The sequence below is a fragment of the Hypomesus nipponensis genome, chromosome 5 (genome assembly GCF_054491055.1).
Source record: "Hypomesus nipponensis isolate SF chromosome 5, ASM5449105v1, whole genome shotgun sequence".
Classification (NCBI taxonomy): Eukaryota; Metazoa; Chordata; class Actinopteri; order Osmeriformes; family Osmeridae; genus Hypomesus; species Hypomesus nipponensis.
Genome location: NC_140365.1, coordinates 9,540,987 through 9,566,248, shown reverse-complemented (window position 1 = coordinate 9,566,248; position 25,262 = coordinate 9,540,987). Strand labels below are relative to the sequence as shown.

General features: G+C 47.2%; 4 protein-coding genes across 10 annotated transcripts; 1 reads left to right on the top strand and 3 right to left on the bottom strand.

Annotated features, from left to right (window-relative positions):
- Positions 1-255: 255 nt before the first annotated feature.
- On the bottom strand, positions 256-10,004 carry birc2 (baculoviral IAP repeat containing 2). 4 transcript variants are annotated; one of them, XM_084697841.1, is made up of 15 exons: positions 9,898-9,999; positions 9,360-9,453; positions 5,955-6,443; positions 5,426-5,530; positions 4,886-5,166; positions 4,375-4,692; positions 3,802-4,069; positions 3,284-3,383; positions 3,124-3,202; positions 2,966-3,014; positions 2,621-2,863; positions 2,208-2,306; positions 1,806-1,961; positions 1,141-1,182; positions 256-625 (listed from the first exon to the last, which is right to left on the bottom strand). In XM_084697841.1, the coding sequence occupies exons 4-15, from the start codon at positions 5,520-5,522 to the stop codon at positions 432-434; spliced, it is 1,926 nt and encodes a 641-aa protein (XP_084553967.1). In that variant the 5' UTR covers positions 5,523-5,530; positions 5,955-6,443; positions 9,360-9,453; positions 9,898-9,999; the 3' UTR covers positions 256-431. The 4 variants fall into 4 exon arrangements, with proteins under 4 accessions (XP_084553967.1, XP_084553965.1, XP_084553966.1 ...); XM_084697839.1 differs by having other exon boundaries at positions 5,426-6,443; XM_084697840.1 differs by having other exon boundaries at positions 5,426-6,443; positions 9,379-9,453.
- Positions 10,005-10,609: 605 nt separating this feature from the next.
- On the bottom strand, positions 10,610-15,609 carry LOC146288364 (transcriptional coactivator YAP1-like). Of its 2 annotated transcripts, XM_084697844.1 has the most exons (9): positions 15,286-15,609; positions 14,758-14,959; positions 14,240-14,439; positions 13,781-13,935; positions 13,069-13,170; positions 12,397-12,515; positions 11,992-12,104; positions 11,781-11,881; positions 10,610-11,685 (listed from the first exon to the last, which is right to left on the bottom strand). In XM_084697844.1, the coding sequence occupies exons 2-9, from the start codon at positions 14,956-14,958 to the stop codon at positions 11,501-11,503; spliced, it is 1,176 nt and encodes a 391-aa protein (XP_084553970.1). In that variant the 5' UTR covers position 14,959; positions 15,286-15,609; the 3' UTR covers positions 10,610-11,500. The 2 variants fall into 2 exon arrangements, with proteins under 2 accessions (XP_084553970.1, XP_084553969.1); XM_084697843.1 differs by having other exon boundaries at positions 14,758-15,609.
- Positions 15,610-15,736: 127 nt separating this feature from the next.
- On the bottom strand, positions 15,737-18,747 carry cfap300 (cilia and flagella associated protein 300). 3 transcript variants are annotated; one of them, XR_014755122.1, is made up of 8 exons: positions 18,582-18,738; positions 18,307-18,388; positions 18,147-18,216; positions 17,754-17,911; positions 17,246-17,418; positions 17,023-17,089; positions 16,324-16,600; positions 15,740-15,911 (listed from the first exon to the last, which is right to left on the bottom strand). XR_014755122.1 is itself a non-coding variant. In XM_084697848.1 (7 exons), exons 1-7 carry the CDS (start codon positions 18,695-18,697, stop codon positions 16,460-16,462), a joined length of 777 nt encoding a protein of 258 aa, XP_084553974.1. In that variant the 5' UTR covers positions 18,698-18,747; the 3' UTR covers positions 15,737-16,459. The 3 variants fall into 3 exon arrangements, 2 of the variants coding, with proteins under 2 accessions (XP_084553974.1, XP_084553973.1); XM_084697848.1 differs by having other exon boundaries at positions 15,737-16,600; positions 17,784-17,911; positions 18,582-18,747; XM_084697847.1 differs by having other exon boundaries at positions 15,739-16,600.
- Positions 18,748-18,837: 90 nt separating this feature from the next.
- Positions 18,838-23,586, top strand: angptl5 (angiopoietin-like 5). Its single transcript, XM_084697846.1, has 8 exons — positions 18,838-20,413; positions 21,185-21,356; positions 21,440-21,543; positions 21,653-21,746; positions 21,987-22,090; positions 22,477-22,597; positions 22,764-22,949; positions 23,111-23,586. Exons 1-8 carry the CDS (start codon positions 20,336-20,338, stop codon positions 23,425-23,427), a joined length of 1,176 nt encoding a protein of 391 aa, XP_084553972.1. The 5' UTR covers positions 18,838-20,335; the 3' UTR covers positions 23,428-23,586.
- Positions 23,587-25,262: the final 1,676 nt, after the last annotated feature.

Below are 25,262 nucleotides of genomic sequence, written 5' to 3'. Positions count from 1 at the left end.
ACTGTATCATGTCTATGTACTACACCTATTAGCCTACTTATAGACCACATGCATGCCTTTGTGGGTTCGGATGTAAGCCCTGGTTTTGAGTATGGCTGGTATAGACTAGAGGATTTTTTTGTATCTTTGCGGGCAGAAGCCAACCATGTGGCATGGAATTGGTGACAGAAAGATCAATCTTTGGTCACGGTATTGTTGAGATGATCTTTGAAGGTTAACCCTAACAACCCTAAACAAACGTATTCATAGACACCGTTTTTGCCTTTCACTTTATTAAACACAATAATATCAGAGATGTTGACCAATGGGGATTTACAGTTAACGCATGTCTACTTCGAACATCGAGCAGTTCTGGGAGCTGCTGCGACGCGAGCAACCAGTGAGGAGACGCGAGCAACCAGCCGTGTCGTTTGGGTGTGGCTCTTCGCGATCTAGGAGAGGAAGGTGCGCACGGTGCCTTTCACCAGGCCCCGGCAGATGGGGCACTTTCGCAGCGAGGGAGCGCACTCCTTGCACACCACCAGGTGTCCGCAGGGGATGAACACAATGTTGACTTCCTTGTCCATGCACACCTTGCAGGTCCGCTCCTCCTGCAGCCTGCGGAGCTGCTCTTCCATGGGCAGGTCTGCAGGGAGATGGGGGACGGAGGGGAGGGAGAAGACAAGGAAGGCCGTGGCAGTGACGGCAGGAGGAGGAGGAAGCAGAGGAGAGGGAGAATAGTTATGGACGCGTGCGAGAAAACGAGTCAGACTTCAGTTAGAGACGCACGCACACACGCGGAACACCGACATCTACGTATGTGCAGTACGCTCACATGTCCCCACATGCGTGCATCGACACACCGACACGCACTTGTGCGAGCTCTCACACACACACTCATCCTTTCTCACTAGCGCAGGAAAGAGCAGGGATGAGGCCTCGGAACCCTATCTAACGCCAGGCCAATTTCTAAGTATTGGGGAAGGAGGGTCGGACCCTGCCTGTGACATAGCCAGCCTATTCCCAAACCAGGTTCAGAGGCCTCATCTTCCAAAGGCGAGCTGAATCTCTCTCTAAGCCAAAGCTACAAGCATGTGTTTGTGTGTGTGTGTGTGAGAGAGAGAAGCATAAGCAGCAGTATGTGTGTATTTGTGTGTATACCTGAGAGATCTTGACTCGGTGATGCAGCTTCATTTGTCTGGGCTGAAAGTGCATTGAGAAGAGAAATTAAACACGCGCTTGGATTCGGGGGAGTGCTGGGCTGGATTGGGATGAGAGCCGAGTTGTGCCGAGCTTGTCTGGGCTAAACTCCAGCTGTGTTGAGCCTAAGTTAAACTCGGCTCAATCCTGCAAATTCTAAACCTTTATCACACACCTTCAAAATAAGTTTTATTTTTTTTAAGGATGAATTCTGTTTGGCATAGCTTCATGTTGAAGAAATAGGCCTGTCTAGATCAGTTGTGTGCCTACCTGACTCCTAACCCAAGCCCACCAATCATTCTCACAGTGACATGGTCAAGACAATACAACACAAGTTGACTCACTGGTCCCTCAACATCCCACCCCGCCTTCTTATTCACCGTGAAATACAACAACAACAACAACAACAACAAAGTAAACATTTCCCCAAAGCCAGATGTTCACAGCCTCATATTGAAAGAAAGATGCCATTTCCAATTGGAAAGTGCACTGGCATATCTCCTGGGATTGGGTTTAATCTGCCTCCGGGAGACCATCCCGGGAAGTCGTTTAGGAGATGTGACAATCTGGGCAGTGGTGAGGAGTGGGGATGAGATGGCGTTGGGTGATGGCGCTAGGTGAGGTACCCATGAGGTCTCTGAGCAGGAGCACGTCGTTCTTCTGGATCCAGTTCCTGAAGACCTCTGCGGCGGCGTTGCCCTTGGCGAGCACCAGCTCAATGAGCTTGGCCGTCTGCAGCTGGGGGGTGGTCTGGCTCTGCAGGTCGGCGTACTGTTCCGCAGCTACCACAGCAAACAGACCCAGATTAGCCCAGGCTCGTCTTATTTTCGCCTTTCATATTAGTTCAAATATTTACTTTATTACATTTCCCGAAGAATATTATTTTGTTCATGTTATTTCATGTTTCATTATTTATTCAGAAACTGTACAGAGCTCGCTGTCACTCAAGGGACAATGTCAAACTATGTAACAGTTGCCACGAGAGAAGACCAAAGCGCTAGGCTAGTTGCGAAAAGAGCCACACGTACTTATCACATTCTGCTCTTTCAGGTGCTCCAACACGGACTCGACGCTCTTCAGGCGCTGAACCAACGCTGTTTGGTGTCTCTTTAGGAAAGTGAAACCATCTAAAAACAAACGAGAGACCAGTTAGACAACTGCATATGTACCCTATTCAACCCTGTTCTAAAGATGGATGCTTATCAGTGGCCAGTGGTTGCATGTTTACATTACCCACAATGCAAAGCTGTGTGATAAATGAGAGCCGTGGGAACAGACAAGGTTTGGTTGTTACTTTATACTTAGTGAACCAGTGGCTGAACCTCGTGAGCAGGCCTACCTGGGGCCTGGGGTTAAACACAAACGAGCTCTAGCGTAATCCTAGAGACTGTGTTCAAAATGGCCGCCGCGCCGGCAGCCTAGTCAATACGTCTATCTGTACCGGATGCCATGGCCTCGGCCAGCATTTCCTTCTCCTCCTCCTTCTTCTGCTCCACCGCGCACAGCACGTCGGACACCAGCTCCTGCACCGTCTTGTAGTTCTCCCCGCTGGTCAGGATCTTGCTCTGGACCGTCTGCTTGACCACGCTGCGGTCGAAGCCCATCTCCAGGGCCGAGAGCACCACCGGGGTGTTCATCATGACCGCGTCCTCCGACCGCTCCTCGCCTGGACCCAGGTGGACCACTGAGAGGCGCAGGGAAGAGGAATTGGATTTTGTGAGTGTTCTGCCAAATTGGATTTGGGCACACCCGCTTTTAGCATTTGCGTCTCGCTCCCTTCGCTCACCTGGTGGATCCACGAACTCTCTGGAGCTGCTGTCTCCATTGGTGAGAAGCTGGGGGAGGGGGGCGAGAGATGTGTGACTTCCTGTTTTATTGTGGGCACTTCCTGTGTTTCTGTGATTAGGTGCGTGTTACTGGACCACAGTTGTAGTTTCAATTTACCTGCTCAAACAGCCTTGGGAAACGAGCCTGGATCTGTTGAACAAACTCCTGGCCTTTCTCCTGGAGCAAGTACTCACACCTGTCAACCAAAGTTATAATGAACAAAGATTGCCCCCAGACAGCTTCCATGTAACGCTTTTAAGCCGTTAGAAATGGTTACCTTGGAAACCATTTGGCATGTTCCACCCAGGGGTCGTCCCCAGACTCCCAGCATCGCAGGCCGCCGTCACAGCAGAAACACTTCACGTCATCGTTGCGACCTTGGGCACAGGCACACGCATTTTGAGTACTCAGAGATGGTGTGTAATGTCATTCTGGAAAGTTCCGGGGGAACTACCACCAGTAAAAGAAACAGGGTTTCACACTTAAAATACTGTAATGACATTTACTAAAGCTGTGTGGGTTCAGTGAGGAAGAGGCGGGGGGGAACTCCACAAGTGACCCACAATAACCTGAAAGCTCCACCTGCCACCTTATTTAAAAGAAATGCAAAAGTATTGTATGACTCGTTTTAAACAAAACAGAAACCGTCGGCTCGGGCTGTTAGGCGACAAGACTTTTCAATACAATAGTGGAGATTTTTTCCCCCCCTGTCAGCAACAATCGTCACCGTAATTTAAATGAAAAGGAAAAGTAGCCTTGACAAGCTCCTTGGAAGCCAATATTCCTCCTCCTCACCGACGTAGTAGAAGCCAGCCTTGGCCAACTGGTCGGGCCGCACGGGGATGCGAGAGGGCCAGTTGACGAAGGTGAGCAGCCTCTCCTCGCTCTGCTGCATGGCTGGGTTGGACACGTTGCTGAGGGCAACGGGGCCCCCTGCCGGCCCAGCCCCGGCCACCCCCGCCAGGGACACGTTGTCGGCGCGGTCCCCTCGGACGAAGCGGCAGTTGGGGTAGTGCCTCTGGTGCTCCGACACGGCACGGTCGCCGGGCTCCCAGTTGCTTAGCTGCGAGATATCAAATGTCAACGGATTATCAACGGAACGGTTAGCGAGCTGCCAGTAACTTAGCGACGAGTACCAACAGAAACACCGCGAGCGTTAAAATCACACGAGTTATAAATATAAACCTCCTCGCTTTTGGAATACTTGTAAAGTATCCTCCTCTGTCTGTTCCTGTGTAGCATCACCCATTTGATAAGTTCACTGGTGAACCAGGACCGATCCATTCAGGCGTACACTGACACCATCTCAAAACAGGAAGGAAGAAAGGTGTTTGGCGAGGATGATCGCATAACGCGCATCTCCAGTACCTGTCCTCCGCAGGTGAAGCAGGCCACCCTGTCTCCCATGCCCAAGTAGTAGAAGCCAGCCTTGGCCAGCTCGCCAGGCGTGATGGTGGAGAGGACCCAGGTGTTGAAGGAGTCTAGGCGCTCCTGCTCCCTGCGCATGCTGGGGTTGTGGCAGGTGGGGGGTCTCTGATGGGACATGTCCTCCACCCCCCGGGAGCTCAGAGGGCTGGAGGGGGGAGGCGCGGAGAAGCCCATGTTGAGATAACCCACCGTCTCCTCCCCTTGGCTTGTTGTAGGGGGGTTCGGAGCCGGGACGGGGGCCGGACCCGGGCCAGACACCTGTGGAGGTGACAATGTTTGTTTTGTCAATGTCGGAGTTTGCAGAACATTATTAAAACCGGTATGGTCTTTCCAATATCAACACAGTAGTCAAATCGACCAACCGACGTTCACTTTGTGCATGGATGTGAATATTTGCATATGGATGACATTTGGATGTTTTCCGAATCATCATCATCATCCCTGCTCTCACCGGTATGCCCTGGGCACTGCGCAGCGGGGAGAAGGCGGAGTGGGAGGAGGAGAGCAGGTTGGCTGTGGAGGGGAGGCTCTGGATGAAGGAGCAGGAGGGGGAGAGCTGCCGGTGTCTCTCTGTGGGGCAGTCTCCGGCCTGCCAGCCTTCCATGGTCACGTTACACCTGAAACACTGCACCCGGTCCCCCACGCCCGTGTAGAACCAGCCTGCCCGCGCCAGGCTCCTCTCAGTCACCCCCGACGCTGGGAAACGTGCAAACGTGGAGAAGCGGAACAGCTCTGGAAAGAACAAGGAACAACACCAAAACTACGTTTCTGACTTAATTTATGGCAGTGGGCTTCAATTTGTTTTGCATTTGTGGAATTTGAGAGAAGACAACAACAACAAAAAACGGACAAAACATAACTGCCTAGAAGTTCAGGATGAGGCTAATTAAAAACGTACAACTGACAATGCACACAGGATGACGGACAGCGATCACAACAGAATGAAGAGAAATGACCCTGATATCCACAAATAATGGAGTTGGTGTCTCACCTGAGGAGTTGTCGTACTGAAGGTCAGCGGAGGCGCCGTTACGACACAGGGCCATAAGAAACAGGTTGTTTTGGAGTTGCGGTGGCAGAGTTGTCATTTTAAGATCTTTGTCAATGTTTATATTTAGTAGGAAAGATTTAAAGACAAGAAGAAAGGATGCCCTCCTTAGGGGGGGAGGTTTGACGATACCCAGGAGATCTCACACACACACAATTAGGCTAAGTAATGTATGACAAGTCCTAGAGGATTTCAAGGGACTACCCCATTATGCCTCAAACTTAACTCATGGGAAACAGATAGTTAAACTAGACCAAAGAGGTAGAAGAGGAAAGAAGTAGGGGCTTGATAAAGCCACGATTGAGACATTGGTTCCCTTGAATGTGTTTGCAAAGTAGGAAAACGAACAAAACATTTAAAGGAGGTTCCTTTCCGTTCTTGTTTAGAAACTGAAACAACCCATCCATCATCCTCATCAAAACTATTCCTCTCATGTTGAACTTATTTCCATGGTGGATCGACTCAGCACTACCTTGTGGAATTGGACCATTTAACTTCCTCAGGAGACGTGGTCATTCCATTACATCAGAAGAAAATTCCAGAAGCCCTCTGTCTGAATGGCAAAACTGGTGTGAAAATCCAAAATGATGAATGGGTAATGTAAAAACTGAAAGAGTACTCCTCTCAAACGATCATCCTGGATCCGCATGTGCCAAGTGCTCAGACATAACGTATGTCCTTGAGTGAGACACACACACTAACCACTCATTCATAACCAACGGGATACATGAATCATCAGGAAATAACGCTAACATAGTGAGTACACAACTAAATCACATGCGGCCCTGGGTATGTGAGATCAAACCTTCCCCCCTCATTCGGACATCCCCTCCGAGGGAATTTAGCCTTCCATTGTGGAAAACTACAAACCCAGTACGAAATATACAAGTATATTCCTCTAAGAAAGATGTTTCTGGAAATGACAAGGGGATTTTTATCCGTGGTTCAATGTTGAATGCACCTGTGGAACAAAACACACGGAACAGATAGGCATTAGCTTGATAGTGTCACTGGATAATATGCTGGATAATTTTACAAAAATGAAATGTAAAAGGTAGCCTGTAAGAGGAAGCTAGATCATTCCAGTTTCAATCGCGATACTGAGAGGCGGATCAAGACGCTGTTTCCGCATGATAAATTCAAGACTTATCTTTATCAGAGCCCGTCTACCCTCGACATTTTCTGTCTTTATTGTGCAAGCCCCTTTTCAAAACCTTGCTTTATCAACGCAACGTCGTAAACGTAACGTCAGCAAGGACGCTGCCCAGTACAATATTTAAAAACTATTACCAGAGCCTGTTTAAGGAGAGCCTGGCCACTCGCTATTAAACCCCATTGTGCCGAATTGTGTTGCAGTTCCATCAGAGTTCCACTGGGAGTGATCGCGGTCGAGTGCAGAATGAATCGGAGTCTATGGAGCTAAACGGCTACATTTGTCTCTTTCACCTGATTGTCGTTAAGAAATCTCAGATTTTATTGTAGTTTTTATATGTTCAAAATGGATTATAGGTCAAAAATTGAATGAACGAGCAGTTATGTCCTTTCGATTACTTACAGGTTGAGTCGTTGTTGCCCATAACACGCAAGCATTCTGCTAATGAATGCTGATTGGTTAGTGAAGGACTGACTACGACCAGAGATCCAGCTTGATAGCATTCGAAGCAGAATCAGAATTTCAGAGCATTAGCAACATTAGTAACAACATTAGCAAGCCAAAACTCTTTCTAGCATGTGTATTGACAAGGAGAGCCTAGCCTGTCAGCTGTGTTAGCGATAGCTCGAGAGAAAAAAGGAAGTGACCAGAGCTTGCCGTAAAACAATATCTCTGGTCGTACGATGTGTATGACGTCAATTACATTTTCAAATGCTTTTTAGAACCTAAAGGTAAGGAACCGAAATATCACATTCATCGATGCAAATTTTCTAATAGAAAACCTCTCTTTTTGATATTTTACAAAGAACTAGAAATATACATTCAAACTATATTGTATTCCTTTAATGAGAAAGCTGTCAAAACAATTGATATCTGCACTTTCTATAAGGTCTTTGTATAATTTGGACAATTTCTGTCTTGTACCCCCTTGCACTCTTGTATGTGTTTGCATACTCTCTAATTGATTGTATTTCTGCCTTTTATGCAAAAAAACAAAAAAAAAAAAGAACCGAAAGGCGACTTCTAAAAAATCTAACAGCCAGCTGTGTGTATTTGTTTTGCCGTTTGTTAGCCGTTTAGCTCATAGACCTCCATTTGTTCTGCCCTCGACCGTTAGCGCCCTTATCCACCTTATTCTCAGGGGGTCTACTGTAGAAATGATTATGGGTGCAACTTCCGGTGAGTAGCGGAAGTTGTGGGTTTTCCATACGTTAGTCCAGAGAATGTCTAATATAGATCCTTAAACAGGCTCTGGTTAGTCCCAGCCAGCCGTCAACAGTGAATCTTTCGAAAGTAATTTCAACTGTAATTTAACTAAAACTGGTTTATTTTCAAACATTTGTTGTCATTTGATTGTTATTATCATTGTTATAAAATGTCATTGCGGAGCTCTGGTAGGCTACCTTTGCGCTGTTCGCGGCTTTACTAGCTAACAACCAGATTTAGCTAAAACTTTAGCTTCAACGACAGACGTTGAACACACACCCACAACTAAAAGGGATTGTTCAATCTTGTGACAAACGGTACAGTTTCCTTCGCCTGCCAACAGATAAGGACTACAAAACAATGTAGCTGAAAACCTAGCCTTGAAGAGACCACCCAAAACACTCATATGTGTACTCATTTCATTTTGTGGCCAAAAAGCCGACGGAGGAAATCCGCATCCTACTTTGTGTTTAGGCTACGAAAGACCCCGACATATTTAGTTGCAGTACTGTCAGTTAAGGTGGGATGCAAGTGTTCATATAGGAATTTATGTGGGTTAGTAGTGTGCTGGTCCAGCTACACGAGCACCCAGCCGTTTCTATTTCACCTGACGATGAAACTAAAACCCAGGACCGATGATCTTTGAGGCTCTGTCTGACTAGGCTCTGTCTGCTTTAAAGTAAATAAGGTTGTGTCCCACCTCCTTTATTAAAACGCGACCAACTTTATTGCTTGGGAGGTACCTAGCTACTGATAAGACTCAGAGCTTTTCAGGTTATTTATCGCTTCACCGTCCGTAGCAACAGAGTTAATAAAGTATACTTTATTCGGCCTCAAATAACGTCAAATAACGTACAATACGCATATTTAGCTATAGCTAATTTGAGGCCGAACTTTTTTCAGGTCGGCCTCCCATCCCTCGATAGTAGAAGGCAGAGGTATGATCAAACTGTCCAGATTCTGGTGTAACAGGCTGTTCCCACATGTTTAATTTCGCATCAGAATTAGCTGCAATGATGTTTATGAGCGTTACCATGACAATCGCCGGCTGCGGAAGGCGCCCAGGAAATGGATCATGGGAGCTTGAATAAGATGGATATGGAACTAGAGTGGAACTGCCATAGATATATATCTATGGGAACTGCAACCCGTTCAGAACCCGGAAGTTTCCCGAGTGGCAGTTCTCTATATTAGATATTATCTGCTATTACTACTGTACCAGTACAAGTTACCCTACGTACTAGTCCTAAAATATACGGAGGGTAGGATTTTATTAAAAATATGCATCAACTTCAGTTACTGTAGTATATACACAATACAATAAATATATATACAGCTGATCTGTTGTTGACAGATCACAAATTTAGTGTGAAAGGGTAGTAAATTCCGAGGCCTGCTCGTTTGGGCGAGGTCGTATCGTTTGGTCGTATGCCAAACCTCAACCGGAATTCATGTTGAGAAACTCGCTTTTAAAACAACACAAAATTGCACAAGACTGAACAAGGCTGACGATTCTACCTGCTGGACGGTGACTCACCAACTTGGGTTCGTTGTTTGTGTCTTCAAGTGCGAGCTGTTCTCACAGCTTCAGTTTTTCAGATGCGTTTCTTTCCTGGGAAAGAAAGGCTACGTCGTAAACCACTTCCGGTGGTACATTAAGACAACAATTTCAGTCAACTCTGCTTTTTGATTATTAGGAAGAGAAACAGTTGCATTTCTGTTTTGGTTATGAGTAGAAGCACAGCTCTACTACACTTAATAAAAAATCTAAAATGAACGAAAATAAGTTTCGATTCAACTATGTAAAAAATAATAGCATATGCCAAAATAGTATTGAATTCCTTTTAATGTAATTGAATTACATTACATTTAATTCCATTCAAAATTCAAATATCCTTACTGATTCACACTTTATCTGTCGAAATGCCCCACGAAACAGACAACCAAGGCAAGGCATTAAATATAAACAAATGAGCCTAAGGCTTAACTCCAACACAGTGAATAAGCAATGTGGAAACCCATAAGTGAGTCTTGAAAATTACAGAAAACGACTTACTTTTTATACCCTACCAAGACCAAGACCAACGGCAGTGAAACTAAACGCAACTGTGGAAAGTACCTGTTTCCCCTGCTGCTTTGGTTCCGCCAACACGTCATCAAGTGGTATAAGTCGCTTGCTGTAGTTCAAAAAAAAACACTGCTGTTAACCTGTAGACTAGAAATATCAGAGTTGGCCAACGTTAAAAAACGTTAGATTTATATTGCAAAACGCATGAAACATAAATTAATGTTTGTAAAAAAACATTCAGAACAAAAAATATGCATTCAATTAAACATTTTAGGCCTATAATACAATATGTCAAGTGAGAGGGTCAAGTTTGTTTTTAGTGAGTGGACCTGAAATTCCTGACGAGCATTGAGAGCTAGCTGGACTATAGGGGACCCCTTAAAGTGGTCATTTACTGATTTCACACACTGTTCCTTATGGTCTCCAAATAGAGTATGTAACACTAGTTGGGCTGAAAAGGGCCTGGGTGCTGTTCTATGCGCACTAATGCACCCTGTGAAATAGCCCTAGAATAAAACAAGAGGTTTTCTCCCTTTCTCCCTTCTTCGATAACAATGGAAGTCTATGGAAGTGTCCCAACTGTCTTTTTATATAGCTCTGCTGTCAGTCTATGGTCTTTGCACATAACCAGTTAGTCAGGTGAGGTAGACTAATTAAACAGGGCGACGTCATTTGAAAATAATTTATCACCGACAATTAGTGTCAAAAAAATGTATCACGGTTTATTATTTATTTTAAAAGGGATTACATTAGCTAGAACTAAAATGCATCAATATACAATACATGCATACACAAATCCATAATAACAACAATATACATTTGGGTTATTTCAATAATACTCAGCGGAAGCCAATAACACAAAAAGCAATAATTATTAAACATGCAGATACAAAAATGTCATTTGAAAAATGAATATCAACTAACCAATTTGAAGGATATATCATCGCCTAAACTTGATCAATGAGTAAGTACCTTCAAATAGGCAATGAGGAAACTGCTTTTAAACATTCTAAATTAAACCAGTTAACAACCCATCACAAGGATAAGTGTGGTTGAAAATGCACCTTCCTCTCTTTTCCCATTACAAAGTTCCAATGGATGTGTAGAACTAAAAGCTTTGACAAACACTAAACAACTGACAAAATATCAACTTACAGTATACTTCAAGTACACAAAGTAAAACAAAATTGAATATATACACACACTGTGACAAAATGGTCATTATAAACGAAGTGAGCTGCAAAAGTTTGTTGGTTTCTTCAATTGTGAGTGGACAATAAAAGGAGAAAAATTCCAGCAATGGAGTCATTGTTTCTTCATCATAAGTCAGAGGTTCATATATGATCAGGCGTTCGCGCATGACCTACCTGTACAGCCCAGACGTGTGCTCGAAAAGCAGCGTTCGTAGGGAGAACACCACAATGGCAAACAGGTTTGCTCAAAAGCATTTGTAAAGTATGGAGAAACAAAAAGCATTTACTGAACTGAGTAAATTTAGGAGGTCGATCTCCACGCGTCTGTGACCAGGTGAAGATGTGTGTGTGTGCTTACTGCCAGATGTAAGATGATTGTTTGGTGTTTTGTGTCGTGTCTATAGCCAAGTGAGCAGACTGTCCTTATCCATGCGAGATGCGGAAAGAACGGTCTCCATATCGGTTAGGATGTCGGAATCCAGAGCTTCCTGTATGCTTGGCATTAGCTCCTCCCCCTCATTAGACATGCACAGCCCGGGCCTCGTCTCCAGTAACACTGTCGGCAGGGTGACTCCAGAGTCACCTATCACAACAGAGAACACAACAGAGGACATCGGCTCACAATGAAAGGACACATCATTTGGTGCGTTCAAAACGGCATTCGTAATCAGGTGTTACCTGTGTCCATATGTTCTACAGAGTTGAGCATGTGGTCTGAGGTTCGAGGCAAGCTGCTCACACTTAACCCACTGTCCGTGCTCTCATTACGGGAGTGAATCCTGCCAGACACACACACACACACACACAACTTAATTTCCGTAGTGTAGTCCACATTATTTGCCAACATCTCGTCATTTAGGCAAACACATGCAAACACAGACAAACTCACCCATTGAGAGCAGAGTCATGGTTGGAATTTCTGTTCCTGCCATCCTGAGCAAGGCTCTGCGTGTTCCCGTCATGCTCCATGCTAGCAGGAAGCTGGTTCCTTAACACGACATCCTGGAAAGACGTACATCGGAGTGTACACGACACGAATCAAGGAATGAATCGGCACAAGTTGAAAGATTTAGAGAGGAGAAGAAACAACCAGAGTAGCTAACGGCAGTTCCTCATATTTCAGGTGTCACTGTTGACATCTCACTGTCGCTGTTGTCAAATGTGATTGAAATACTGGAGGATGTGCTTCTGTAAAAACGAGGCAAAAAGGCAAACGAAAACTAGGGTTCTACTTGGATAGCCAGCTGACATTCAGTGTCACCAACATGGAGGTAAACAAAGCTTGACTTCTAACCTGCATTCTGATTGGCTGCGGCAGGTCCTGATGTTTGTGTCGCTGTCGTTCCCTCTCCTGCAGCTGTTGTTGCCTCTGCTGGGTCGCCACACCAACCAGGCTGGAGCCAACCTTCTGGGCTGGGGAAAGATATATTTTGCTGATGCAGAGTGCTTACAGGCTGAGATTGATAAGAGTGTGCACAATGATACCAAGCAACAGCTGTACTTAATATATCAGGTTAGTAAGTCCCACCCTTCCTTTGGAGTTATGAGGCATAGAACACACAAAATGAAGTCCATATACAACAGTAATCCATCATCTTGTCACTGAGCATTTCATGGGGCTAGGTTGATTTAGTTGTTTTTCCATCTGTAATATTATTTTGCTCTTGTGGTGAGCCTAGAATTACAATTACGAATCCCTTCAATAGTTAACACCTTGATAGTTGATGTAAATAGTACAGTCAAATTAAGCAAAATTGCGCAAGAGGCAACTCTGTTCTTCTAAAGTGCGAATAAAAAGGTACGTGACTTTAGTACCCTCTACTGTATATCATTATACATGCCATCTTTCCTTTAGCATTTGGTGAATGATGCCATCTGCTGGTCAAAACAACATTGGGACAGTTTGGCTTTTGCCGTCACACAAGTACGGGTCTCGTGTATCCGTGTGTGTGCAAGTATGTGTTACCTAGACGTGGGTCGAGCCAGGAGGTGGTCTTGGTGGCGTGGTTGACGTAGTACACCTCTCCCTCAGGAGTCACCGACTGCTCCCACCCCTCTGGCAAGGGACCTACACAGCAACAGTGTCACACACTCTTACCATACAAACAAACCCACATCTGGGTCAATAACGTGTCAAATACTTGAGGTGCACTCCATTTAGGTCACCCCCAGAGACAGGGGGCACCAAATCAACCGTCTCAAAAGTGTAGAGTTTGTGAGAAGCCACAATCTCACCTGGCACTCTTTCAAGTCACTGAGGGACGTATTCAACGTCCCGATACAGGTAGCTCATAAGGGAACATTCACAGAGTGGCGTAAAGGTAGTTCCTGACCTGTGTTGGGTCTGGCCGTTCTGTGTGGCGTAGTTTGGGGTGTAGACGGGGTGGGGTGGGGGGGAGGGGGGGGTGGGGGTGGTAGCGTTGGGGGTGGGAGTGGGAGCAGGGGGTAGGTACTACTAAGGGCTAGCTGGTCTGATCTGGGTCTGCAGGTTGGGAGATGGTGAGGAAGGAAAGACGAGAGAAAGGGGTATGTCATAGTTACTAACTGGTGACACGGTAGAAAAAGAGGCTGGGGGGGGGGGGGCGGGGCTATGGATGGATGGGAGCTGAGAAGACAGAGCAGGTATGGGAGGAGGAGGAGCAGAGAGGGGGGGGGGGGGGGGGCGGGGGAGGCCGTACCTGTGTCGGGGCTGGCGTTGTGTGTCTGTGTTGTGGGTGCAGGGTTGGTGAGCGTGTGGGCGTGGGGCGGAGGGCTGGAGATAGGGTTAGGAGCTGCGCTGGTCTGCAGGTGGGATAGGCGAGGGTCGTGCCATGTCGTGATTTGGTCCAGGTGACTACAAGCACACACACACCACACACACATAGAATAGATAAAGCCGTTTTGCTTCAGTGAGCTGTCAGTCTTCTGTAGCAGTGGAACCAGTGGAACCTGCTCAATGAGCCATGTACGCACACCCTTAATCAGGACCTGCTCTACTAGTAACACAACACACTCTATCTAACCACTCGGAACTTGCCACTGACTTACAGCCATACCGTGCTAAAACTAGAGGTTGGAACAGTGATGCAAGGGCTGACAGACCAGTCACCACTGAGAAACATCCGGACAGATAGGTAAACGGACCCATTGCCACCTACTTGAGAAAGTAGCGCTGGCCAGATGGTGTCTTGGCCATCTCCCAGCCCGGAGGGAGGGGCATGTCATCAGGGAGGGCTTGTGTTGCCACGGCGACTGTTGGCGGGGTGGACAGGACGTTGATGGGCAGTGAGGCGGGGGACGAGTGGGCGCGGACGTGATGAGGCGTCAACGAGCCGCACACGCTCCCGTCCGAACTGGCCTGGGGTTAGGCGCACGCACACAACAAGGGGGGATGAGAAAACATACAAAAAAGGAGCCATTTAAGGTTATTGCACAACATAACACCAACAGGTTTTGGTGAACACCAGCTCAGTGAAGAAGCATTAACTGTGCCATGTCCAGTCTGGGGTAAGGTCTGTCCCTGACTTTACTTTGGTGCCCCTGATTTTAAACATCCCACTAGCTACTATGTGGCCTTTGCTTAGGACCATCATTAGTCTGTCCTTATGGTGCCCTACTTAGAGCGGTCGGCCAGGAAATGATGGGGTGGGGGTGGGGGCTGGACAGGATCTCTTACTTGTCTGGAGTGGGATCGGGGGTCTGGCTGTTTGAAGAAGGAGTCTGGTAGCTTCCTCATGCGCATTGGCAGGGAGGGCGGCAGGCTCGCAGTCTTGGGGTTCATCACAGCATTGAAGAGCGCCTCAAGATCGGTCTGCGAATCCCCGCGCACGTGCACGACCTGCTGCCCAGCCGGAGGCGCGCTCTGCTGCGCGTCCATGCTTTCAGGAATGATTATTTCCAATGAATCCAAAAGTTATCTAGAATTTTTTTTCCTTTCCCAAACACACCACTTTGATTGGGAGACGCCCAAAAGTTTTTGACAGACAATCCAATTACTTGTTTTTCTTCTTTCTTTTATTTTCTTCTTTTCTTTACAAACAAGCAGTTTTTTCCGTTTTGAACACGGAAAACTATTTGTTTCCCCTAAATTGTTTATATTGTATTGCGGTATAAGTTTGACCGACACCAAATTGTCATGAATATGTTTTAAACTTGTTTTGTTGTCAAAATCAACTGTGGAAAACACGTTGGACGTCCCACATACCTTCAAACTGCCAGACAGATTTTTTTTCTGCAGAAGATCGTTTCGCTTCAAATTCCGAAGACACAGTAACTAAATCCCAATGCAAGTCTTCAAAAACGTAATATAAATAAAGGGGTACAAACATATCATTACAGAGAGTGGAACTAACAACGCACGATATAAATCTCAGTTTGGCAGACCGACCCGAAACTTTCTCAGAAACTGTAGTAGCTAGATTACTGCGGCCCCGTGATCCCTTTGAGGGGCGGGGTTGGAGTTAAAGCCACAGCAATTTCTCTGTCCCATCTCTGCGGTCCCACCAGTCTCACTCATTTTCTTACTTCATGATCGTATTATTCACCTTCGTGTAAATGTTCACTCACAATTTAATAGCAAAGAAGGCACAAAAGGTAAATCTATTGTATGGGATATCTGCAATGATGTCAAAATGCACGTCTTTAAGTTGTACTCAATGAATCAAAACTATGGAACGTTTCGTCACAGCACATCTCATTTATTGTCACGAAATAAACAAACACTTAAGCCCATCTGTGTTTTTCTCCACTCATTTAAACAGACTCTCATACAGGACTTTATTCGAATGTGTGATTTGTCAGCCATGGCCCTCTTGTCTAGTCCTCTCATATCTGTGGCCAGGAAGGAAAGATGAAAGGAAAGAGAGGAGAGCAGGTCAGAAGTATGGGTATGGAGCCGGCTGGCTGACAGACTTGAACTCCGTTTTTACACCAAACAGCTGTCTGTTGGGTCCAAACCGAGGCTCTACGGACACTCTGGAAATGCTCTCCTCTTCCCAACACCCCCCCCTCACTACATCTCCGATCTGGCACGAGTCAATCGGTAACATTTGAATAGAGTTACCTAGGCTTTCCCCCCATCCCATCATTTAGAATCCGAGATGGCAGCGAGAGAGAGAGACAGAGAGAGAGACAGAGAGAGAGACAGAGGTATGCAGTGGGAACCCTCGGCTGGGACAGGCTCCGAACGTGCCCGATCTGGCAAATTCCCAGACAGACAGAACCCGCCCCCCTTTCCACTTACGCTCAGGGTTCATCACGCCACCTAGTGGCCACACAGACGCACAGCCTCGATGAACACAGAAGGGAACCGCGGGGGCAGCTGCAGCAGCGGGATGGCTCTCTCTAGGACTGCTGGTGTTCCCTGTAGAGATCTGGAGTTACAGCTCGAAGGAGCCCACGCCGTGACAGTGGTGGAAGACTAACACGTGGCGTCTGAAGGGGTCGACGATCAGGTAGGAGAACGTCTGCTCCTCCTCCCCCTCCCCTCGTCGCCCCGGGTAACAGAGACCGGCTTCGTCCTGCATGGGAGGACGAGACACCATCTCACTCCCTCGATCGTTTCCCTTGACCTCATCCCTCCACCCGCCTGTTTTTAACACGGCACTCCTACCCGCGCTATCCCTCTCTTGTGTATATCGGACATTCACGACGGCTGCTATGGATGATGATAGAGATTATTGTTGTTGTGTGGTGCCTCTGTCCCGTTCTTTAATGTGTGTCTATACGCTCTGTGCCGGGCGACACGTTTCCTCTCGGGAGGACATTCGAGTTTTTCGAAGTCGAAGTGGCGTTCTTTTCGTTCCCTCTCTCACTCTTCCCCCTCGTTCTCACATGGTCGCCCTCTCTGTCTGTTTCAGCCTCTCTCATCCTCCCTGCTGCTCCCTGACCTGAGAGCTGGCTGAACGGTCCGAGTGTGGGGCCTCGAGGGGAAACGACTTACGTAGGCGGACACCTTCAGCACGGTGGAGACGACGCTGATCTTCTTGGTTTCAGCTTCTTTCTGGACACTGGACGTGGACACACGAGCCAGTCACTCAACGACCACACGATAGTATCAACAGCACGATAATTGTTGTAGCACTGTTGTAAAGTGTACTTAAATAATACATTAAAAAATTAAACAAATAAAGCCTATCTCCTACGTGACTGTTGGGCGTGTGTACCTGATGAGGTCTCTGTAGATTTGCTTGGTTGTGTCCACGTAGGGGGCGACGGTGTCTTCGTACTGACAGAGCTCTCCACCCAAACACAGGTGCTTGAAAAGGCGGAACAGGAACTCGCCTCGCTCCTCTCGGCCAATCACGTCGTAGTACTCGGAATCCTCTTCCTGGAGCATCTGGAGGGAGCGGCAAAAACACCCTGCTTCAGTACCTCTGTCAGGCATCCGTAAACACCTGTATCCTGCCAATCACCACAGCCACGGCGCAATGTCCCATACTACTGTATTATGATGGTTTATGTTTTTGTGTGTGTGTGTGTGTGTGTGTGTGAAATTGAAAGAGAGAAAGACAGTGAGAGACATGACACACTTAAGCCATGGATACATCTGTCCTTATGTCTACTGTTTGCACTAATTGTAATGTGATGTACATTGTTTCCTTTGTTCATCGTGCGCGTGTGTGCACGAGTGTTTTGCACGTGTGTGGGTGCATGAGAGGCAGAGAAGGAGACCCGTCTCAGTTCGTCGTAGTCTGGATGAACCTCGTGGAGACATTTGACGACGTGTCCCGAAGGCCTCAGGACTCCACTGGAGTACAGCGGGTCGAACAGCTCCATGGAAACCCTGGTACACGGCACCACCTCCACATCTACTGAGACCACTGGGCTGTCTGAGAAACACACGCACAATGAACAAAGGAAACAATGTACATCGCATCGCAATTGGTGCAAACGGTCGACACGACGACAGAGGTCTCAGTAGCTAAAGGGTGTTTTGGGCTAGCACGAAGTTCAGCATGGTGAATCACAGTACAGTAGGTTGCACAGCCACACGCACACATACTATGTCTGGTGGGGCAGGAGGGATGTGTAGAACTGAAGCTAGCCTACGGTGGCACCACATACCTAGAGGCTGCCATGCCCCTGCTTCCATCCTCCTCAGGTTGGCCTGCACACAGGGGTCCTGGAAAAAACTCTGGAAACAACAGGGCCACTCTCGGTCACTGATATCCAGGAGAGATTGCATCGCCACACGGGAGCAACGGAATCACAAAGTGGGTCTTACCAGTGTGAAGTCCCTGCTGTTGTAGGGGTAGAAGCTCTGGTCAAAGTTATAAGCCTGAACTGAGATCCTCCCTAACATGGACCTGTAATACACACACAGGTCGTCAATTAGCAAGACTATTTAGCTGTAATTTACCATCCCTAGCAAGATTGATGCTGCCTCTACATTAGCGTAACGCTAGTTATTGCTAGATAGATACTGTAGAGCTAGCCATGAACCATATGACACGAATATAGCACATTTTTCTTATGTATCTTATATATTTTAAAATGTACCATTTCAAGAAGAGTTGTAATATCTGTCGCTCCTCAAGGAATGAGAATTTCTTGGACGGAAGAAGGTTGAAAGAAAACCTTTGCACAAACTCACTTGTGCGTTTCTCTCCAGCCATGTTGGTCGCTGTGTACTTGTTGCTATAGCGACGCGCTCCAGTAACCCCCTCCACTCCGTCTCCTGACGTCATCAGGGTGCCAACGTGCGTAACCTGTATGTAAGTCTGTGTGTAACCCTCCATAAACATGACAGTAAATAAGTTTAATGAGTTCAACTACTCTTCACCTCACCTTGATGATGGCCATATAGGTTTGTAGACCATGCCAGTTATATTTAATTTAACGTCATTTGGCAAAGGAAGTATTTACAGTTTCTGAAACGTCTTAAACTAGACCACGAACAGAACAAAATGTGCCTCACCTTCTGTTTGCATCTTGGGATTGCATTTGACTGTAATCGCAATTGACTGTAGTTGTACACCAACACACACACCGCCATGGCTGCCATGTATACTATTTCCAAAGTGTGACGTGAGTCTTACAGGAGTGTGTAACCCACAGCACATGTGGGGCCCAACAGCCTCTGGGCCTCGCACATTCCACTCACCAAACATATAAAGTTCCAGGGGCTCAGAACGGTGGCTCACTTCTCACACCCCTTTTCCCCACCACTATAGCACGTCCATGGGCTGCCTGTGTACCAACCAGCAGGCTGGCTCCAGCTGGACGGTTATTGGAGCCGTGTATGAGCTCCACCAGAGCCACATAGTCTACTACTATTCTGTTTCCTTCCTGCTTAACTGTCTAATTAACACGGGTCATTGGTCCAACGAGCTGAGTTCACTTGTCTGACTGAGAGAATGAAAAGGGATGTGTGTTGTACGTGAACTGAGACATGTAGGCTGTGTTTTTCTTTGTTTCTTTTACGCAGGTCCCCATACACCACTGGTAGATCCCTCCCTCTGTTCTGGTAACACACACACACACACATACAGACACACACACACACACATACAGACACACACACACAGGACTCCCCTCCACTTTGAGGTGTCCCATTTCCCAACTACATCTGGTTCTTATGTCTGAGGCAGGATGCAGCCTCAGTCACAGCTGTGCAATAACAATGCCGTACAAAGCTACTGGCCCTTGGTTGCCCCTCAACCAAAGCTTTGAGATCACAGAATCTCTCCTCTGGAAACAGACATTAACCATTAGAGGTTGAAAGGCTACACTAGTCCACAGTCAGCAGATAGAGGTACTTCTAAACTGAAGGTAGGAAAGTTATGGAGCCACCCGCAGGTCGCTGACTCACAGAAAGACCAAAGGCTTTTTTGTCATGGGATTTTATGAGGGGAGAGCAGGGGTGATGAAAAGAGAGGAGGAGAGAGTGAGAGAGTTGAGGAGAAAGTGGAGTCAAGGAGACAGAGAGAGTGAAGGACTACAGTGACAAAGGAAACAGGAGGCAGGGAAGAAAGCACGCCAAAGGGGAGAGAGTTTGTCGAGATAAAGAGCCAGAGAGAGAGAGAGAGTGAGAGAAACAGACAGGCAAGAGCGAGAGAGGGAGAGTGGAAAACAGATTTAGAGAGCAAGAGACAGAGACAGGGAAGGAGTGAAAGAGAGAAGAGAGTGGAGTCAGGTTCAGCCAAGGGTGCTCATCGGTCTGTGTGTGGGAGATTCCCGGAGGTAGCTGAGGGAGTTATCTGGAAGAAAGTTCTCCTCGGATTACCGCTCGCCAACAGTCGGACGGATCAGACATGATGTGGCTGACTGTGCTCAGCCTGCTCCTCTCCCCTCACCTCCCTGCCTCTCTCAATATCTCCACAGAACGCACAGTAGGTGTCTTTAGTTCCTATCCTGAAGGACTGACTGCTGCTTTAGAGAGAATGTAGATGCTAAACTCTCGTCGAACTACTGCAGGGTCAAGATCTGAATGTGCCTTAAAGATCTTTGACAGAACTGTAGGTGTCGTCATTGAGTTTGGTGAAGTCAAACGAATTGAATCTATCGACAGCTGTCCAATGTTGGTTTATTTTTGTGCAGGATGACATACAAGCATTGGAATGTCCCCTAAACTCTTTACGTAAAGCAAAAACAACATGTTAAACTTTAAAGGTTCAGTGGCATGGTGAGAGCAACTTCAAAACAATCTTTACAGACAAACGCATGACAAATTGTAACAGTGGTTTAATTACCCAAAAGGCCTCTGTTTACATTGTACAATTACTGTTGACATCTGTATTTCCTTTGATCAACATTCCATTAGGATGTCACTGGTAAATTCAGAGTATAGCTATGCCCAAATGTGACTCATTCTGTCACTACTCTCTATAAAGTAAATAATATGCATCATAGGTCTCCTCTATGGGGAGTAGCTATTTAAATCGAGCGCTTTCAGAGCTTATTTTCTAATGACCTTGTCATTATTTTACCTCAGTCGGAGCATGAATGATTTAAATGATTTGCCCTGAGGGAACATTGAGAGTTCTCAACTAAAGTTGCGTTTCAGGTGGTGCCAACTCAGCTGGCGGGTAGGCCTAACTCCAAAAACTTGGTAAATGACCCCATTCATGGTCAAACATCATGTGTCTCTCCCTGTTTGCCAGGACACAGAGAGCAGAACCAGTCTGAACCAATCTGAAGCGGACACGGATGAATTTTCCGAAACGCTGGTGAAGAACCACAAGGCCCCGGCAGGAGGCAGGGGTCGGGAGGGATGCTCCGTGCCCTGTGACATCACAGCCAAGCTGCTTCGAGAGGAGAAGCATTCGCTCTGTGGTAATTTTCAACCTCACCAGTTTCCTTCTTGGCTTCACCATCTTTCCTCTCATCTCTGTGTGTGTGTTTGTGTGTGTGTGTAGGTCACCTGCAGCAGTCTCTGGTAGCTTACGCGAGGAGCACCAGGAAACTGATCCGAGATGTCATGGAGGAGCAGCAGAGAAACTTGGAGTTCCTAACAAGCCAGGTACGACCGCCCCCGTCCCCCCGTCCCCCCAACCCCACACACACACACACACACACACACCCACACACAAACCCACAAACACTCCAAGCAAGCTGCGTGTGGTTGCCAGGTGACAGAGCTGATGACCAAGGTGCAGACCCTCAGCTCAGAGGTCCAGAGGAGCAACAGTGAGATGTACTCCATCAAGCCTGTCCCGTCTCACGGTAACAGCCCACCACACCCCCTGCAGTGCAGCTCCACCCACAAAGACACACAGTTCAGCAGTCCATCTGCTCCCCAGGACCCGCCTGTGTTGCTGGCCTGACCTCAGATAACATTGGAATGATGAATGTTTTCATAGAAAACTAAGTTTAGCCCGTAGTGAATGCTTAGCTAGTGTTAGTCAAGGACCATGGATCTTTTCTCTCACTGCGGTGTCAGTGTGGTGACCGTGTTGTCTCCAGGGAGAGACTGCAGTGACATTAAAGACAGCCTGGGGCCTGTGGTTCCCAAGATCCCCAGCGGAATCTACATCATCCACCCGGAGAACACGGAAACCGCCTTTGAGGTATCGCACACACACATGCATGGTTGTTTTACTATATCCTGTGACGACCCACAATTCAGTTCCGATTAAAATGGTGTTTTCCTTAGTTTACTGTCCTTGTGGGGACTTCTGGTTCTCACACAAATAATTAAACCAACACACACACACACACACACACACATACACACCACATGCGCAAGTTACACATACATGGAGACCAAGAGATAGATTGGCAACGAGACAGGGAACCACACACGCACACACACGGGCACACATACACTCACACACGGGCACACACACACACACACACGGGCACACATACACTCACACACGGGCACACACACACACACACGGGCACACATACACTCACACACTCCAACATATCCTCTCCCATTGTGTTGTCACAGGTGTTCTGTGAGATGGACTACATGGGGGGTGGATGGACAGTGATGCAGAGAAGGACAGACGGACTGACGGACTTCAAGCGACCCTGGGCAGACTACGCGGATGGGTTCGGACACCTTCCAGGTCACTCTGGGTTACAAGAGTATACTTTTTTGTTGTTGTTGAGAGAACTGTGATGCATGCGTGGGTTTGCGACTTGTGTCGTGTGATTGTACATCCTCAAGTTTTTAGTTTACAACTCTGTTTGTGTGTGCGTGGAATGTGTGTGTGTGTGTGTGTGTGTGTGTAGGAGAGCACTGGCTGGGCCTGAGGAAGGCGTTCCACATCGTTAACCAGAAGGATGCTCGGTTCCAGCTTCACATTGCCCTGGTCTCTTACGACGAAACCACCTCCTACGCATCCTACGACGACTTCCGCTTGGACAACGAGACGCAGTTCTACAGCATACACCTGGGTCGCTACGCAGGAAGTGCAGGTACACACACACACACACACTCACACACCTACCTACCCATAAATAGTCCATTTGATGTCAAGCTGTGTCTGAGGTTGAATAAAGTTTTCTTCAAGGTTACAGTTCTGGTTAAAGGGTTTATTTTTGGGTTGGTCAAGCCGGAAAACTACTTTGACCTTCAGGCGACGCGTTCCGCGGCTACGACCAGGAGCAGAACCAGGACACGGCCCCGTTCAGCACGTCGGACGTGGACAATGACGGCTGCTTCCCGTTCTGCGCCATCGGCAACGAGACGGTGGAGAGCTGCAGTGCTCAGCACCAGCACACGGGCTGGTGGTTCAACCAGTGTGGCCTGGCCAACCTCAACAGCTCCCCGCAGGACGACCCCGGCCGGGAGGAGGCGGCCCACATCCACTGGGACACGTGGACGCGGAGCGGAGTGCCCCACAACATCCGCTCGGTCACCATGAAGATCCGGAGAATCACCACAAACAACTGAACGAGGGAGGACGGACGGAAGGAGGGAGGGAGAGAGAGAGGGTGAGAGGAAGAAAGGGAGGACGGACGCAGTGGACTAGTGTTCGTCGTTTGTTGTCAGCTAAGCTTAGAGCTAAGATAAATGGAACCATGTTTCTCTTTTTTCGGTGATAACAATAAAACGATCTGAACACTGTGCCGCTGTGCGTTTCATTACCAAGTTCCTCCAGTAGATGGCGCTTTGTGTGTCTCCACAACATGAGGGGCACACAGGAGACTAGACGGTGTAAGTCACGGCTACTCGAGTTGACCTGGTTGCACACTCTGATTCCTTCTGACTTTCGACTTGAACCATCACCTCTGTTCAGAGGGTCAGGACAGAAGGTTCTAGAAAGGCCTGCCTCTAATCCAAGTCTGGATAACAAACTGACAGCTGGGAGAACTCATTGGCCGACACAGCTCGGAGGACTTTTCCCCGTGTATGTGTGTGTGTGTATGTAGGTATGTGTACATATGTGTATGTGTGTGTTGCTTCTGCTGCATGTTCTGTTGGTGATGCAGGAGAGCTCTAGCTGTCTGGGTGGTCTATGTCCTCTCAGCTGTGTGTAATTCCTGCGATAATGAATGGGGTTGCGTTAACGAAGCACACACATACACTCACTCACGCGTACACACACAGACAATTCGAGGTGTTGTGCAAAACCTGTTTATACAAGTGGACCCCGTGTGTGTGTGCGTGTGTATGCTTGAAATGGCAGTGTTTATATTTAGAGCTGGGTCTGTTCTACACAGAGAAAGACTAAATCAAAGTTCACCCGAGTGACATCACTCTGACTCCACCCATTTTTCAACTCATCCAGTCAGTTACCGTATCCATGGTCACTCCCATCCCATAGTAACCCAAGTCTGGCGCTGACTAAGGGAGGAGAACGGCGTGATGTTTGATATTAAAGATACAAAATGTTTGTTTAATTACATTACATGTCAAAATGTGAGAAGTCAGTTATATTTCGTTAAAATGGGACAGGTAAATAAACGAGTGAGGGAGGAGAGGTGGGAGGAGAGACAGACAGAAGGAAAAAGAAAGAGAAAGAGATAGAAGGAGAGCGAGAACGGTTGAACAGAGACCAGACAGAGTAATGATGACATGTGGAATCGTCCAAAGATCAGCTTCTCCAAAAGGAACTAAAAATAGGGTTCTATATTCTGTACGTCTGAAAAGGTCAGTGTGAAAAATGCAAACAGACTTAAGGGGATCAAGACCCTGCCTTCCCATAATCCTCTCAGATTTACTTTAAACCATCAGTTATACACAATATCTCAAAAACACCACAGATACACACACACGCGCGTATTCCTGTTTGATAATGAAAAATGTACAGAGGAAGAATGTGTGTACGTGTGTGACAGTGTGTGTGTGTGTGTCGAGTTTCCCACACTGACTAAGGATCAGGGGATCTGCGCAGGAGCACACAGGAAGCAGAATCTTCTGGGAATTTAAAACCCTGAGGAATCTCAGCTGCAGTTCTTTGTGAGACAACTCAAACTCTATGTCTCTCTCTCTCTCCCCCTCTCTCTCTCTCTCTCTCTCTCTCTCTCTCTCTCTCTCTCTCTCTCTCTGACACACACACACGCACACACACAGCCACACTTGTACAAACACACACACACTCACACAGCATGTTTAACTGGTTTAGTGGCTATTAAAGTGTCAGAACAGTATGTAAGCTCAGTAAAGTGTGTTTAGGGCCTTCCTCCGGCCCTGCTTTGTTTTTCTGACTTCCACACGACACAATCTGGCAAACAGAAGCTGCGTGCATCGAATATTCTTGAATACAGGATGCACTTATAGTAAGA